The sequence below is a fragment of the Pocillopora verrucosa genome, chromosome 4, assembly GCF_036669915.1.
Source record: "Pocillopora verrucosa isolate sample1 chromosome 4, ASM3666991v2, whole genome shotgun sequence".
Taxonomy (NCBI): Eukaryota; Metazoa; Cnidaria; class Anthozoa; order Scleractinia; family Pocilloporidae; genus Pocillopora; species Pocillopora verrucosa.
The window spans coordinates 13,404,352-13,420,580 of record NC_089315.1 but is presented as its reverse complement, the minus strand read 5'-3'; the positions used below and the strand labels follow the sequence as shown (position 1 = coordinate 13,420,580).

Here is a 16,229-nt window from a genome sequence, read left to right as displayed (position 1 = left end):
ATGTCACTTTAAAAAATTCCATTGCGAAAATCTCAGATTTTAATGCCTTATTCCATCGCATCGATAGATCGTAAGAATTTTGTGTAAGTGTTGCTAAATAGATAATTTTGTCTGATAGTATATTGTAGCATACTATAGTTGACAGAATCATAGCCAGAGTACCTTGAGGAACGCACAAATTTATCGATACTGTAAGGGAAATTCTCATTTGAGGTCCGAAAGAAATACAGCATTGTTATGGTTTTGCTTCACTTCCACTGTACGCTTTGCGATGGGTCTGGAAAACTAGCAGCTCATACTCGATCGAAACTCAACAGTTTAGCATGATACAAACTTAAATTAAGAGCGACTCGGTCTGACTCACAGTTAACTGCGCTGAAAACCGAACGTCTTCTCATTTGATATGTATTTAGTTTGGTTAGCTTTGCTCCTTGAACTACTCGTATTTTCCTCTATTTTCGAACTTTGTTCAGACTGGTTGTTTTATACAACCTACTTTTAATTTCACAAAACGCAAACAGAAAACAATAGTAGAGAGATCTTAGCTACAACGCAATTTAAATATTCTTTTGCCATACGTGTAACGGCGTATGTACATGGATGACATTGTTATTCAAGAGCATTTTGTGAACCTTTTAAGCATAAATTTTCAGCGTATCTGATGATTTCGAGGCACAGGGGCGGAAATTAGAAGCGGAGATGCTAGCGAAGAATCCGGAAGATTCTTCGTCTCCAATCTTTCCCAGCTCCGCCGCCGAAAAGTTCCCAATTTACAGCCGCATAATTTATTCTGTGGTCATCATGCTATGACATGATAACTCAATGACGATTTGTTGTATTAAAACAAAATTACCATTTGACACCTGTCTATCAATCATTTTCGCGCCAAAAATACGAAAAGCAAAAACCTATTGCAGCATTTCCCGCAACTCGTTTAGCAGTTATAAAACAAATCCGCTCGTTTACACAAATACAAAACTAACACCACCAAAAAAATGGTTGCTTTGTTCGATTAAAATCATATCAAATAAGAATCATTAGTTCGAGAGAAACCAAATTTAAGGGGAAACTGACCAAAGCAAGTTTGGATACTGCATGAATATTCAGTTATATTTAACTTATTAGATAACGACATTACTAACATCTCTGAAATTCGTCAACTCAATCCATTTTCCTTTCGATAAACTTAAAATTTTGTTAAGCTTCCTATTAACCCACCTGGGATCTTTTCGGCGGTCAGTTGGTGATATGTCCTTTTTCCGAGCTGGTTTTGAGAGGACTGAGAACGCGATCTGCGCGGAGATCGCAGTAGTCTTATGAACCTACAACAAGGAGACGCCATATTTCGTGAACAACTTCGTTCCTCTTCGTCTAGAAATGACTCTAGAGACTTGGCCAGAAGACTGAAAATATCTCAGTTAAATGAGCCGTTTAAAGTCCAACGCGGTGTTTCCTTTCCGCCCAGCTCCGGAATCGTGATGACGATTTAAAATACGACGTATATATAAAACCCCACGCTGGGAAAACGTCACGTGGGTGAATCTGAATATTCATAAATACGCCAAATAAAATAATGCACAGAACAGGCACAGTTTAGAAATTACATAAAATTAATGTTTATAATTATTACATTTCTAATCTGTGGAACCTCTATCAAGCCCCATTCCCCGTGGCTGACCGCTTAATACAGGTTTGTCTATCAGTAAAGTTGCATCAACTTAATGGTATATTAATGCAATTTTAACGTAAGGGAGGGTCTATTGGTAAACATGCAGTGAGCAGATACTTCTCTCAAGCGCATGTAAATGTGCAAGGCCATGAACACTTTCGGCATGATACGCCAAAATTACAGTGCAATTACTCATGCACATTTCATGTTCACAACTGCTAATAAAGTTGGCTACTATCAAATTAAGTACCGTTTTTTTCCATTTTCTTGAGAGGCATGTAAACTTGGCAAAGTCATGAGATGGTAATAGTTAAACAGGACATATTTGAGGTAAATAAGACAATGAGAGTGTAAATTTATGTTGAAATTTCAAGGCTGAAATAAACTTTGTCAAAGATGCTATTAATAATGATTGAATTTTAGGAGGCAACTAAATAAATACTACAGAATTATGTTATAAAAACTATTGCCTTGGCACTCCACTAAAGTGGACACTTTCCTAAGATCTTAATAACTGAAGCTCCTTCACGAGAACCTCACAACATTGTTCTATTGTTCTTTCCATGACAAGCATCTCTGACAAATCAAAATTGCTCAAGACATATTCTGTCACATTATCTCTCTTGCTTGGTCTTCCTACCCCTACACGACCTCTCTTCAGACTCTAAAAAAAATAATCAAATACACATCGAATAAGACATAACATGAATCATCTCTTGAAATATGCCACAGGTAGACCACTGCCTAAAAGTCAGTCATGCAAAGGGTGTAATAAGGGGTTGTCATTAAGAAATGCAATAGCATGCCTGAATGTCTGCATATCTAAATAAAAAAAATTGGCTGGGCCACTGAAATTTAAGTGGAGAATTTTATGTAGTACCCTGGGAATTCTCTGATCACTGATGTCTGATTATGATGAGAGAAAAAGTTATTTTTTGATAGCTGAGATTTCATCCTCTTCCCTTCTTCCAATGTCCACAATCACAATAAAGCAAAAAAGAAAAACACAGTAACTCACATCAGAGTGAAGAGATGCAATTGCTGATTTTACTCTGTTGTGACCCCTGCAAAAAATGTTACAAACATGTTAATTGAAATTTCAGCATACAGATGAACAGAACTAAATCTTCATTTAGCATTTTACATTGTCAGAAATAACAATTAGAGCTTGAAGTATAATTTCATATTTCACATAGCACATGTTGTGGGAGAAGCAGTGGCCTTACACCTAGCTCTCTCTCTCTCAGTTTTTGTCCTGGTCCTGACGACAGGTTCTTTTTAGGACAGAGGCTCTCTCACTGTGCCTCTCAAGGTTGTGCTAAGGTTAAATTGTCATTCTCAAACCAGTTGATTTTTGGTTAACGTTGTCTCATTTTCATTACCAGTCAATCTGAACCAGGGGAAATAAAAATTGCACTGATTTGAAAAAAATTAAAATACAAAAACTTTTAAACCATCTGTACACATAAGTAGAGGCAAATTGTCAAAATGCCACTCAGGGTTAACTAAGGATTACCAACTTTTACTGCCAGCTTCATGCTATAGACACCATGATATTGCATAAAACTATAGCAGCTGACTAAGCAGGCTGGTTCAATAGACAGCCTTATACTCTACAAAAGCAGGTGTATTAGTGCTGTGCTTGGTATAACATGGCTCACCCAGCACTTCCTCCATGTTTAAAACTGTACTTCCCTAAAGGTCTGTCAAGGTCATCTGAACAAGAATAACATCAGATGGGTTCACTTTATACATTGTGACTGAATAAGAAAGGAACAGTAACATGAATTACAGTTTGTTCAATTAAATTCATCAGGTTTACAATTTTAGCTGTTTAATTGTCCACATATTGCAGTTCTTTCATGAGGATTACTGTGAAAAGGGGAAAGTAAAGTGATGTATTTGCATTCAACTTCTGTCATTCCATCAGCATGACCTGTGTGGGCCAAACTCTTCGCACATTTTCAAAAACTCATCTTGGCATAGTATAATTTTCTCCTTTTCTCACTTATCTAATAGAAGAGGTTTCACCCCTTGACCCAAAGAGTGATTAGGGGTGATATTGCAGGAAAAAACTTGATGCTGATGCACACATTTAAGTTACCAGAATAAATGAAAATGATCATCAACTAAAGAAGCCTTTTGTTGTTAAACAAATTCTCCTAATCAGTACTTTTGGAAATGTATGGAGAACTGTGCAGAGAATATGCATAGTGACGCTCACGTGTAGAGGTTTACACTTATACATGATATCTAGTTTATCCCAACACCGGTACCAATGTTCAAAATACCACAAAATTTGTGTCATAAGAATAATCTAACAGCCAGGGTACCTGCTTTTGAAATGCTCCTTCCATTCAAGTTCATTGCAACAGAGGGTTTCAATAGTATAAGTTCTTGGTGACCAACTTTTGTCACTGCTACGTAACCCAAATATTGCCTGTTGAAATGCCCATAAGTTCCCAGATACTTGGCAAGGGTGTCAACTACAAGCATTCCGACACTATAGCGGGTTTCAGGATGGGAGAGATTACCCAAACCAACAACCTGTGCAAAAACAAAAAACAATTCACCATACATCAACGTTCAGCGTGACTCGCCATTGCCTGGAAATTAAACTCAATCAAGTAGTCATTTATTGAGAAGAGAAAGCTGAATAACAACACAAGTATATACAGTGTGTAAACATTTACTGTCAAGTAAAGTAACTTTGCTTCACTGTGTACAAACAATGGCAATCAGAAAAATATAATCCATCACTAGAAATAAAAAAGATCACTGACTGCCATGTTTGGGTTCAAACAGCTCAGTAATTTAAAATAGCTGAAGACGCATCTAGTTTCTTAAAAAAACTCGAAACCTGATGCGGGGTTGGCAACATTGATAAACCACATCGACTGACCATCGAGCGTACCTTTCTATCATCTGACCTTTGAGCTTGACTTGCGCATCGTTGACAAATGACTTCCACGACTTTGATCTGTTGTGATGATCTAGTACATTAAATGGGGGCAGGCGGAATGTACCTCTCCTCCACACCGCCATGTCCACCAGACCACTCCACCATATCCGATGAGACACAAGCCCGCACTCATTCATACCAGCGGATGTCAGTGAGTTTCAAAACGTGTTTGGTGTATGAACACATAGGTTGCAAGGTTGCATCGCTTTTTCAGACAAGTGTCGTGGAATAATTTGATAAGAAGACCTTTTAGTTTCAAAACTTCCTTAATTACAGTTTCATCTACGAGAACTTATTGCTTATGGCGTAGCTTTTGCAGTAAGGCGACGAATAGCGGTTGTAAACCGCTGGGGTCGATTACTCAGAGTGACAAGTGTCATCTGGTATTCACGTGCAACGTGTGTGAAACACGATCACAGAAGCTCGTCAGTAAACAGGCCTATTCTAAGGGAGTAGTTTATTGTCAAATGTCCTGGATGTAACAAAAATCATCTTATAGCCGACAACTTGGGGTGATTTTATGACGATAACAGGTAAATTTGCTTTACTGCTTTGAGCTCGATAGAGCTCGAGATAGAGAACTAAACGCTTTGACATAAACAGTGCATTCTTAGGTGAAAATCCTAATTCCCCCAAGATGCATTTCCGCAATTTCACATTTAATCCAACTTAGTAGGGGGTTAATTTTTACGACTTTCGATAAATTTTTTCAGGAAAAACGGTTCAAGGAGTACAGCTGTGGAAACGTTTGAGTGATTCCAGGCCCCGGGACGGAGAACTTGGTTTACGCTATGCTGGGTGTGTGCTACTGTTCCTTAAGAACCCCTTACCCATTATATTCTTTGGCCAGTCACAGAACCTCTTGACTGTAATCCTCCAATTTTTTAATCTCTACTAACTGGAATTTTCTTATCCCTAAAATGTTCAACCTGTGGTAATCAATCCAGTCATGAAAATGTGACCCCGTCCTTTGGCACATTTTTATTAGCTTATTAGTAGAAAGTAACAGTAACGCTGCCCCCCACCTCCCACTGGTTCCACACTGCCCATACACACTGTGTACTGCCTCTGTTTTGTTGGTATCCAATCATTTTGCCAAAAAGGACAGTGTGTCTGTTATGGATGAGACAATTCCTTCAAAGTCAGAATATGTTAATCCTCAGTGATCATGCACAGCGTATTCGAAACGGCATACACTGTACATGTTCATACCATGTGAGTTGATCGTAAATCAACTTTTTCTTATTCAGAAACCACCTTCACATTGTCTCAGTGTTTTGTACACATAGAAAGTTAGTTTAAGTTTTATTTCAGTCATTAACTTCCTTCTGAAAGTAATAGTGAAAATCCCCATATGAGTGAGTTCATATAATGCCTACCCACATATGTAAGATACATGTGCAATCACAGCTGAAGTCAAGCTTGAATGGTACATGTTATTAAATCATTACTTAAAGCCTTTTGAATGATATTTTACAGAAATATTGAAGATATCTTGGCTGAAAAGGGTGAATCAGTCAAAAGGTTGAGAATGATTCCTTAGAGTATCTTGTAAAAGACTTGGCAAACAGAATTGAAAAGGGAGAACCAAGTAAAGATGAGGATTAATTAAATTTTTTTTGAGAGTTAAAAACATGCCCCACCACCCCACACAGAGGTTATGTCCCTCTGAGATGGCGACATGATCCACAGCCAGAACTTTGTGTTTTATTGGAAGATGACTCAGATTTTGGGACCAAGCAATAAGGAAGATGAGTTTTGAATACACGAGGCCCAGGGAAGCTGGTAAACATTTTCTTGGTTGACTCAGCGTCTGTTACAGTAAAAGGATAAGATTTAATGCCCAAAATAATCCCTTCTGCAAAAGGCATTCGTTCATCCAATCGACATTCGTCTTTTTACATTCATCAAGAATCTGTCACACAATTTCCTCAGTCCAAGTGGAGCCTGCGAAAAATGACAATAGAAACCTGCTTTGTTTCAGAAAAGGTTACAATTCTACCGTTTGCAAGGAGAAGTGTGGATCGCGGCAGAGACGTTATTTCAATCTTTATTAAACGAATGAAGCATTACACAAAAATAAATCATTGCTACTGATGAGAAGCTAATAATTAGCAGAGTTTATTTTCCGCGCCTTGGAGAGTCAGTGCTTAATCGTTTGTGGGGAATCATTCAACTTAATTTAAAAGTATCATACAAAAGCCCTGTAAACAACTGATAACTTACAGCGAGCTCAACCTACGCCATGCCAGAAGGTTGGCCTGCGCAATGGCCATGTATTCCTCTCGTTACAATTGTTCTGGTTGTTACTTTCAGTCATTTTTAGTGTTGATTGTGTCGTAGTCGTTCTTGTTACTCTGCAATCTTGTAAAAAGAAACTGTCTTATGGACGTAAGGAATAAAACGAAATGGCGAACGAGAAACAAAACTTTGGGAAATGGGGTCAAGCCAACCACGATCTAGGTATTTTCTCACGGCTTGTTCCATCACAAATCAAACTGGAATTCCTTTCACTAAACCCAAACGTTTCGCAATGTCATTATCGTGCCCTTCGTTGTTACTATCGTTGCCGTATGCATGTGCTAGGACTTCTCTGAGTAGCCATAATGACTAAGAGGAACCAAATAAGTACAAACCTTTAACATAATTATGTCCCCTGCCCAGTTGACTGAAGACATCAAAACAAATTATGTATTGATTTATAATGAGTTTCACATTTTAGAGAAAAGACCCCTGTCACTTGTAAACGAACCTGATCTTGGATATAACGTAATAAAGATATCCTCCTTTCGGGCCGGCAATTTTGGAAGAACATCCAGGCCTATTAGCAATCAACACCACAATCTTGACTTGAGGAATGTCCGGCTTTAACTCTTTCAAAATAAAAAGACACTTTCGCTTAAAAGATCCACTTCTCGATTCCCTAACTTAAATCCCTAGGAACATCTATTGACGAACGAATATTCACATGTTCAGGACTCCAATTGTCATCGAATGACAGTACGCAGCTGTCACCATTGAATTCGAGTTTCTAAGTAGGTTTCATGTGTTTCGATTTTTTCAACCCTTAAACCTTAATACCCAGTTATGCTATGATTTTTCAAACCAAAGATCATTCTGATAATCAAACAACTTGTTCCATCAATCATAGAGCATTCCACCTTGAATAATCTTTGTGATGTATCGTTGAGGATTGCTGTTTTATTCTGGTTTATTTTGAGATGTGAAATCGTAATGCCCACGGGTCGTCATTATGAAGAGGAAATAAATTTCTGTAAGGTTGCATGTCCTAGTATCACGAGTTACCGACGAACCGTTTAGGTAATTGCAGGGAAAATTCAATATCTTAAATGCATTTATGGTCTACAAATTACTTTTGCATAAAATATCACAAAACTTTCGAATAAACGAAAAATAGGCCATATACAAGGCCTATTTGTATTTTACATTCAACGTTCTAATAATAATGTTAGTGACAAGTTTGCTTAGAAGACGGTAAAGTCTATTTAAAGACCCAGAATGACTGTAACAATAACAAAAAACCCCTCGTCTGGAAAACATCAAGGGCACCTCAGCACTGCGCTCAATATGTTAAGGGAGAAAAAGGCTACACTATCACTTTGTACACCTTACAGGATGAGTGTTGCGGAAAGACAAAATTGGCATAGCAAGCAAGAACTTTGTGTATATGCAATTTTAGCTCATTTAGGTGTTCGGATTGTAAGCCATTCAGGAAAAATATTAAAATTTTGATATTGTTTATCTTGTTTTTGTTTTACCAGATCTTAACTGGGAAGGTATGAAAATTCATTAAGGTAGGAAGTCATTCTTTCAAGGGTAAATATTTCGAAGGAAAATACTTAGTTTGCAAGATAAGCTGTATGTACTTAATGTGATTCGTTGGTCAAGTGTGACATGATGACGATGGTCAAAGATTGACAGCATGGTAATTGTCACCTTATAAGCTGATGACCAGAATTTTCCATTAGATCAGAGCTAGTTTTCAGTTGTAATAAGCTCTTAAGGAATGAAAAAAGTGGCTGACTTAAGTGCATTAGAGAAACCTGAATTTTCTTCTAACAGTATGAACATTTTTGTACCTTGAAAAAATAACCTACCTGGGCTGGTTACGGTTTCGAATTCGTCATCTTGAACAAGGTTGGAGTGAATCTAAGTGAATTGTCTCTGAGACGCAACAGCAAATATGTATTCGCATTCCTTTCACACCAGTCTAGGTATGAACTTCAAGTGTCTCTTTTTATTATGATGGTGCTGATTTAGGATTAATTAAGATAACTCAGTGACATGTAAGTTCAGTTAAGCCGTTTACTCTGTCGTAAACTTCATCCTTAAACTTACAATCAAATTGCTAGCTTAAGTTATTCTTCAAGTTAAGATTAAGTCTTGTTCTCCGCGTTTGTTATTACGAAATGCTTTCTGTTTCATTACCGGGCTACTACAGTGACAGCAGTTCCCTTAATTTAGCTGCAGTCTCACCGTCTCCAACTTTTTCACTGAAAACCTTATCAAACAACTCATTTTGTTCTTCAGTGAAGTAATCTTTCCATCCTCCTACTTGACCCTTTCTAATAAAGCCATCCCCCTTGATTCCTTCAAACCAAGTAAAGTTGGTGTGACTGGAGCTCTTCATGGCGTCAAAGGACGTTTGTCGGACGATGAGGTCACGTGTTTCAGGAGAGATCTTTTTACCAATGAACTTTGCTATCTTGTCAACAGCAGCTGCTGGATTCTAAATGAGTAAAACGTCATAACTTTTAAGTGAAAACTTTGCAATAACTTTTGACACAAAAAATTAAAGAAACGCAAGGAAAAAGCTGCATGATGACAAACCGACTTTTTTCTGGCATTAACATCATTTAGGATTGTCACACCTTCAAGCTATTTTGAAATCTCGCAAAATTTTCCATCTTACAGTTTTCTACACTCTCATTATATTTTTGGTATCAACTTTGTACCACAACTGTCCTTTTTTAACGACTGACGAGTTTACTTGACAAGCCATGCAGAAGGCTGATAATCGCCGTACCAAAGTTTAAAAACCTGACATGCAGAAGGTAAGAAAATCGTCGTATCGAAATAGAGGGTGCATAAAACAACTACTTAGGCTTCACGATCCTTAAATGGTTTGACATATTTTCTTACCTTTATTATGTCCTCGTATGTAAGGAAAAAAATGTTGGGATCGCCCCTTTGCTTCCACCAGCTTAACACGTGATCAAATAGCGAGCCATATGCATCTGCACGATAGAGGGTGACAAGGAAAAGCCATTTATTAGAACACACAAGTTTTTATCTATATTTTCGTCGTCCAAGTGTTCTTTAAGACGTTTTCAATCGCTAAACTTGATTTGTTTTGAGTTTTGTAAGATGATGGACGTGCAGTTGGGAGTGTATTGGGATTCTTCGACTCATTGTGTTTCTTTAACGACGTGGAAGCCTTTTCTAGTGGAAGATCAAACGTTACCGGGATTTCATTGGACCATTTAAACTATACTCGGTGATCGGTCGTGATAATCCGCGGCAGGCTCTCAATCAGTCATCGAGGTTCAAGCCAATCGCCTTACTTGCGCAAGTATCCCTCACTTCGGGTCACTTTTTATAATTTATTACGAATGCTCACTAGCTCCTTTGAAATTTTATCGTTGTTTTGAAGATTTGTTGCCATTGCTTTGGTTCTGGTTTTGCGCCACTGAAAGGGAATGCACTCTGCATATCGCCAAACTTGGCATGGATGCCTTAAGACTGGTCAACCTTGGCAGTCGTAATGTGCCTTTCTATTTCATCTCCTTATCGTATTCTTACATGGGATTGGGCGAAGTCCATTCATACCATATGATGGTTATTGATTTGCATGAAAATCAACTCCCATTCATCGATGTTAGAAATATCATTTTTTTTTTCCGAGGAGGCGAATGAAGATGTACTGTGTTAGTAATGTGTTTATGCGACGTCTTTTGCTACAAACATTAAGCCAATTTCATGTTCAGCGAAAAAAGGGCTATACTTACGATCTCCTTTTAGAAAACTTTGGAAGGCCTCATCCCAGGTGGGAATTTCTACTACATACGGCATGTTGCGGCTGTGATGATACAGGGACACAAACACATCTTTGGGATTCCGCACTACATATATGTATCGAGGCTTGTTAGCTTCATCAGAGCCCTTAGGGACCAAGCAATAAGGAATATGAGTTTTGAATACACGAGGCTCAGAGAAGCTGGTAAACACTTTCTCGGCGGACTTGGCATCCATCACAGAGGAGTGATATGATTTGACGTCAAGAATAAACTCTTCTACAAAAGGCACTCGTTCATCCAATCGACGCCGGTCGATTTTACCATCTCGAAGAATCTGCCATACAATTTCCTGGGTCCAAGTGGAACCTGCAGTAAATGACAACAGAAACCTGCACGATTTCAAAGAATTTTCAATTCCGCCATTTTCAAGGAACCAGCACCTCCTACTTTCGGAACGAGGGTTGTTTACATCTTCGTTTCAATGAAGCGAGTGATTAGTATTAAAATTTCTTGTCTGAGATTCAGAGTCAGTGTTTAATCGTTTGTTTGGAAATTACTCAAGTAAATTCAAAAGTATCAATGAAAAAGTCTTCTGAACACAATAACTTACAGCAAGCTAAACCGACACAAGTAGGTCGGCTTGCTCAAATGATCTCAAAAGTTGGTTTATGTATGCCTGTCGTTACACTTGTTGTGGTTGTTGCTTTCATTTGTTCTTAATGTTGTTCTATCGTCCTTATGCTTTTTACCCTACTATCCTGTAAAAAAATCCTGTCTTTTGGGGATAAGGGACAAAACAAAATGGTGAACGAGAAAAAAAAAACGGGGTCGAGTCGACCGTGATCTAGGGATCTTCTCTCGGCTTACTCTATGCTCACCGGAACACTTTCCGTTCACAATGATCACTTCCTATTCTTATCTCAACTCAAACGAAGCGTTTTTACAATGTCATTCTCGTGCTCTTTGTTCTTGTTGTTGTTATTGTCGTCATGTCTTGCTGCCTTTACAAACCCACTGTATTTACAGTGAGGACAACGAACCTAGTGAATACCGATCATTAGCAAAATTACTTCCCCCGCTCAGTTTGCTGAAGATATCAGAACAAATCCTGTATTGCATTACACTGATTTTCACTTTTTAAGAGAAAAGAACCCTGTCAGTGATACGAACCTGATCTTGGATATGATGCAATAAAGATATCCTCCTTCCGGGCCGGCAATTTAGGAAGAACGTTCATCATTTCTTTTGTTACACCCTTTTCCGGCCAGGCTTTCAAGCTCAGCAGTTCTGTCCGATCGCCCATGCCTCTTTGAGATGATTCTCAAGAGATTGAGATTACACAAGGTCAGAAACACTCTTAAAATTAACTTGAGAAATTTTACAACGTAGGCGATAACTTATATATACACAAGTTTCAGAAACTATCAAAGTTAACTAAGCATAAAAGGTAAGACATACGCAAGATAATGTAAAAATATTCTTAGAATCAAGATCACTTATTTTTAATGTCAACGGTGAAATTCAATAAAAGCCAAGCATGACGTTCGTTGATGTCTTTCACTTTCTTCCCGCGTGTGGTATGGATGATTTCAATGGTAACCGTTATCATTTAAGTGCAGTGGAACCACAACCTGGAGAGAATCGATTTGATGTGATGCTTGAGCAAAGTGCAACCTCTGAGTGGAATTTTTGACGGTACGGCCCAGGCGAAAAACTGCGCCATTCTGCAGAATTGTACCTGTATTCAAAGCAGAATCCTTTCATGGAAATTCATGAACCTTTAAATACCTACGCAGCTGCCGGAATATTTAGTCAACGATAAACTGTGTCACACTATCCAACATGGCGGTACTTATAAAATTTCGACCTTTTTCACACTTAATGCTTAAGTTAATTTAAGTTAACAATGAATGAGTTGCCAGTAATCGGATCCTTGTTTTTGTGCAAAGATTTTCGGGATCGCCACGGGGCAAACATTACGCGAGTTGTTGGAAGGAAATACCTGATGACGAAATGTTGTTTGTTTTGACGTCCAAAAAAACGATTGTGGAGAGAGATCAACGCTTTTCGCCGTAGTTTTATCATGAAACGAGAAAGGATTAAGATAATGGTAATACGAAGGAAGAATAAGTTTTATTAACATTACCACGAAATATGTTGTAAAATATACCTTCTCAAAAGAGAGAAGTCGTCGCCAAGCGATGATTTGACGAGAAGAATCCAAAGGTTTTTGAGCAGCCAGCTATCTCCCCGAAGTCCTGGAAGGATCTTGTCAGGAAAGGCAAGATCACGGGAATTCCGGCAGAAATATGGACGTACATATGCATATATTCAGTTGTGCATCGCTCCTTAAGCGACCCATTTGTACCTACTCATCGTCGCATAAGAAAGGGTTCACTTTTGCGCCTATTATCAACGCTGATTCGTTTTCCTCGATCACAACAGAGAGGCAATGTATGAGTTCAATCACTTAATATATCACGATAATATTTAATGCTCAAGCACACAACTTTAAACTCCTGCTGCCTCGAGGTAGCTGTTGTAGCGTTTTTTGTTGCTGTTGTCGTTGTTGTTGTTTTACCAAGCCAATAAAAAAGCTAGGTGTAGACTTAACACAAGTAAATATAACTGAAAAATTTTTACTGAGTTATTTCTTGGCGATTTAAAACTAATATTTCTAAAGTTCGAGATCATTATGCGATGTCAGTTTCACTAAAGCCATGCGCATGGAGAAAAGTTAATCGCTAGATTTCAGTACATACGTCACGGTTGTTCAAAAAAAAACTTTGCGCTACCCTTGTATCAATACTACCCACCCATTTCTGATAAAACAGCGGCAAAAAAGCGATGACCTCTCAACAAAATTATTTTTTTGGACGTCGAAACAACCTTTTGCCATATCTTTTTTTTCTAGCGAGTTGCAATGTTTGCCTAGCCTGCAGAGCAGGCGTAATTTTGGCGAGCGAGTGCTCAGCAATTCCACTGAGGAAAATTATGGCCGCCATCTTTGATTTTAGTGGCAGCAGAAGGCTGGGAAGAGAAATAAATTTATACCAAGGGGGCGGTCGACGGTCCAAGATAAGGAGATGGGCGGGCGTGGGAGTGAGGAGTGAAGATTCGTCTTTTCGCCCTTTCCTAACCCCGCCGTCTACTCTAACTGCAAATCAAACATGGCCAGTCGGATAAACGATCGCGAGCCTATAACGTCAGCTCGCACTAATAAGACACCTGCAATGCAGGCTAATGTTGGCTCTGTGGGGATTTCAGAAATCTTTACGCAAACACAAAGATCCGATGACCAGCAACTCGTTCATTAAAATGTCAACAGACGTGAGGATCCGCGCGGCTTGCGCGTTGGCAAGTGCTACGTAAATTTAGGACTCTTCCGCAGAATTTTCTTTTTGAAAATAACTACGCAATCATAACATGAATGACAATTTCACGATTGTAGAATGATTCAGCAACAAGAACGGCTTTTGAGGATTAGCCTACGTGTAACCGTATCCTCCTCCTTCTGTCTTTCTTGGGTTGTCAGTTCTATATCGGTTGATGTTATCTGAAGGCAGAACCTTTCCTTTTTTTTGCCCCTGGTTCTGTGCGTGTTTATCTCATGACAAACTGATTTGAATATGAATCTAGACAAATTAAATTTACTTGTCTTGATTGTACATGTTTTTCCTTAGCAGATTTAATTTAATCTTATTTCCGACGATAAAAATCTTTTATGCACTCAAATCACGTGGCAGTCATAGGTTGACAGTATAAATTTCGTTTATTTTTAAGACCGCTCCATGTGCTTTCTATGTCGAATTTTCGCAAATGCGCGCAATTTGTCGGCCGAATATTCTAGAAGTTCGCCGAAACCACAACAACTTTTTATATTTCCATGCACTTCTATCCTATTTTGGCCAGTCTGAATAAAAAGGCCGTGGGGAAGAAATTGGAATTTTGCGCTGAGCCGAGATAAAAGTTGCATATTTTAGGTCATAGAGGTAGCGTCAAAGTACGTGTCAAATAAAAAAAAAAAGTACAAAAAAAGAAATGTATTTGAGATATCGATATCGAATTCTCTCTGTACTGAGCGACACAGATCCTTTTTTGAATATATATCGTATTAGAACATGCAACCTTTTATCAAGCTATCTCCTCTTCATAAAGATACGTCCCTAGAGGGTCACGACTTTTCAAATTGAACCACACTCAAAACAACTTGATGATCAATGCGAATATATATTGCAATATCGTTTCGATCCAAGGTCAGCGAATGGATGCAGTCCTTGAAAGTGTTTTCAGGAATTGTATATGATGGGAAGACTAGTAGACTTCCCGATTTGCATAGGCGAGACACGTCCATGTATGCTTTTGGAAAACTTCGCCACGCTAAATGTAGGCCGCATTTTGCTCACTGAATCGAAGAATAATAAATAGCTCTCACCTCGCTTAAGTTACTGGTTCAGAAAGGTTTCTTCCAATCTTGGATGGATCAACTGATTACTGACAACGAGAGCCTCTCCCAATTTACATCGACCGTACAGCGTAAGGCACCATGTGACAACTAGAAAGTAGTACCCAGACTCAACCGTTTTCTCGTAGTTTTTTTTGTCTAGAATTTCTGTACCGGAAATAAAGAGTACTTTTTATGCACATAATAACCAGGTTCGCTGAAAATTTTGATACAAATAAAGGGATTTACTTTTGGACATAACATATCACAAAATGTTAGAATGTGTCCTTGTGGTTTATTCATGCAGGTCTTTCAAGAGTCATCAACCCAATCAGTAAGACTCTTAAGCACAAGCGTCTAAAGCGCCGGCTTTTATTCCAAAAAGAGAAAAGTAATAAGGGGAGTAAAAAGACTGAAAGAAACCAAGTCCAAATGTCTTCTCCCAAGATGGTGTTACCCCGAAAAATATGGGAGAAAATTGTAACAAGATTTTCGCTCCGTGGTTTGGAATGAGGTGAATTTCTCCCTAAGCTGAGTCAATGTCGTTCGAAGGGTAAGTAACGTTGACCACGGATTGACTGCAAACAGAATTGTGTATGGCGTGACATTCACAGGTAGATAACTATGGCCATGAAATTATGCTAATCGCAATTTTAACAATCCGTGGCTTAGAGGTTCCAGTAAACGAGATTGTTGACTTACCGAAGTCAAGAGAATATCAGATGATATTCTCTTGCCGAAGTCCCAAAGGAAGAGGACTTAAATACAGTGAAAAAGCGCGCTCAAGATTGCGAACATAAAAACAGGGAAAAACCAAGTAATGCGCCACGTCGACAGCAATTAAATATTCCCTGTGTAATAAAACGGATGTCTCTTGTTGGCTTTTGTCACGCAAATTTTATTATTGATCTTGCCGTTACGTTCAACGCAATATCATTAATATCACGTTTAGCATTTATTTTTATTTCAACGTCAAACGAGTAAAGTAAATTTAGTCATCTGGGACTCGGTTACAACGTGAACGTCACCACCGATAAATATATATATTTCTTAAATTTTTTTTTTTGAGCTGACAAGGGTGTTTTCCCTTGTAAATGAAAATGATAGAAATATAGA

The 16,229-nt window shown here is 38.4% G+C and overlaps 2 protein-coding genes and 1 pseudogene across 2 annotated transcripts; 1 reads left to right on the top strand and 2 right to left on the bottom strand.

Annotated features, from left to right (window-relative positions):
• Positions 1-1,138: 1,138 nt before the first annotated feature.
• LOC131771075 (peptidyl-tRNA hydrolase) lies at positions 1,139-4,737 on the bottom strand. The gene is given in 6 exon segments (XM_066165600.1): positions 1,139-2,333; positions 2,688-2,733; positions 3,331-3,388; positions 3,391-3,429; positions 4,003-4,216; positions 4,600-4,737. Coding segments are annotated over 6 exon segments (543 nt in total). The 5' UTR covers positions 4,621-4,737; the 3' UTR covers positions 1,139-2,168.
• A 222-nt stretch (positions 4,738-4,959) lies between these two features.
• On the top strand, positions 4,960-6,726 carry LOC131771056 (uncharacterized; annotated as a pseudogene).
• A 1,259-nt stretch (positions 6,727-7,985) lies between these two features.
• On the bottom strand, positions 7,986-15,895 carry LOC131771072 (sulfotransferase 1C4). The gene is made up of 6 exons (XM_059086829.2): positions 15,816-15,895; positions 15,105-15,281; positions 11,840-11,989; positions 10,661-11,035; positions 9,795-9,889; positions 7,986-9,381 (listed from the first exon to the last, which is right to left on the bottom strand). The coding sequence occupies exons 3-6, from the start codon at positions 11,970-11,972 to the stop codon at positions 9,088-9,090; spliced, it is 897 nt and encodes a 298-aa protein (XP_058942812.2). The 5' UTR covers positions 11,973-11,989; positions 15,105-15,281; positions 15,816-15,895; the 3' UTR covers positions 7,986-9,087.
• Positions 15,896-16,229: the final 334 nt, after the last annotated feature.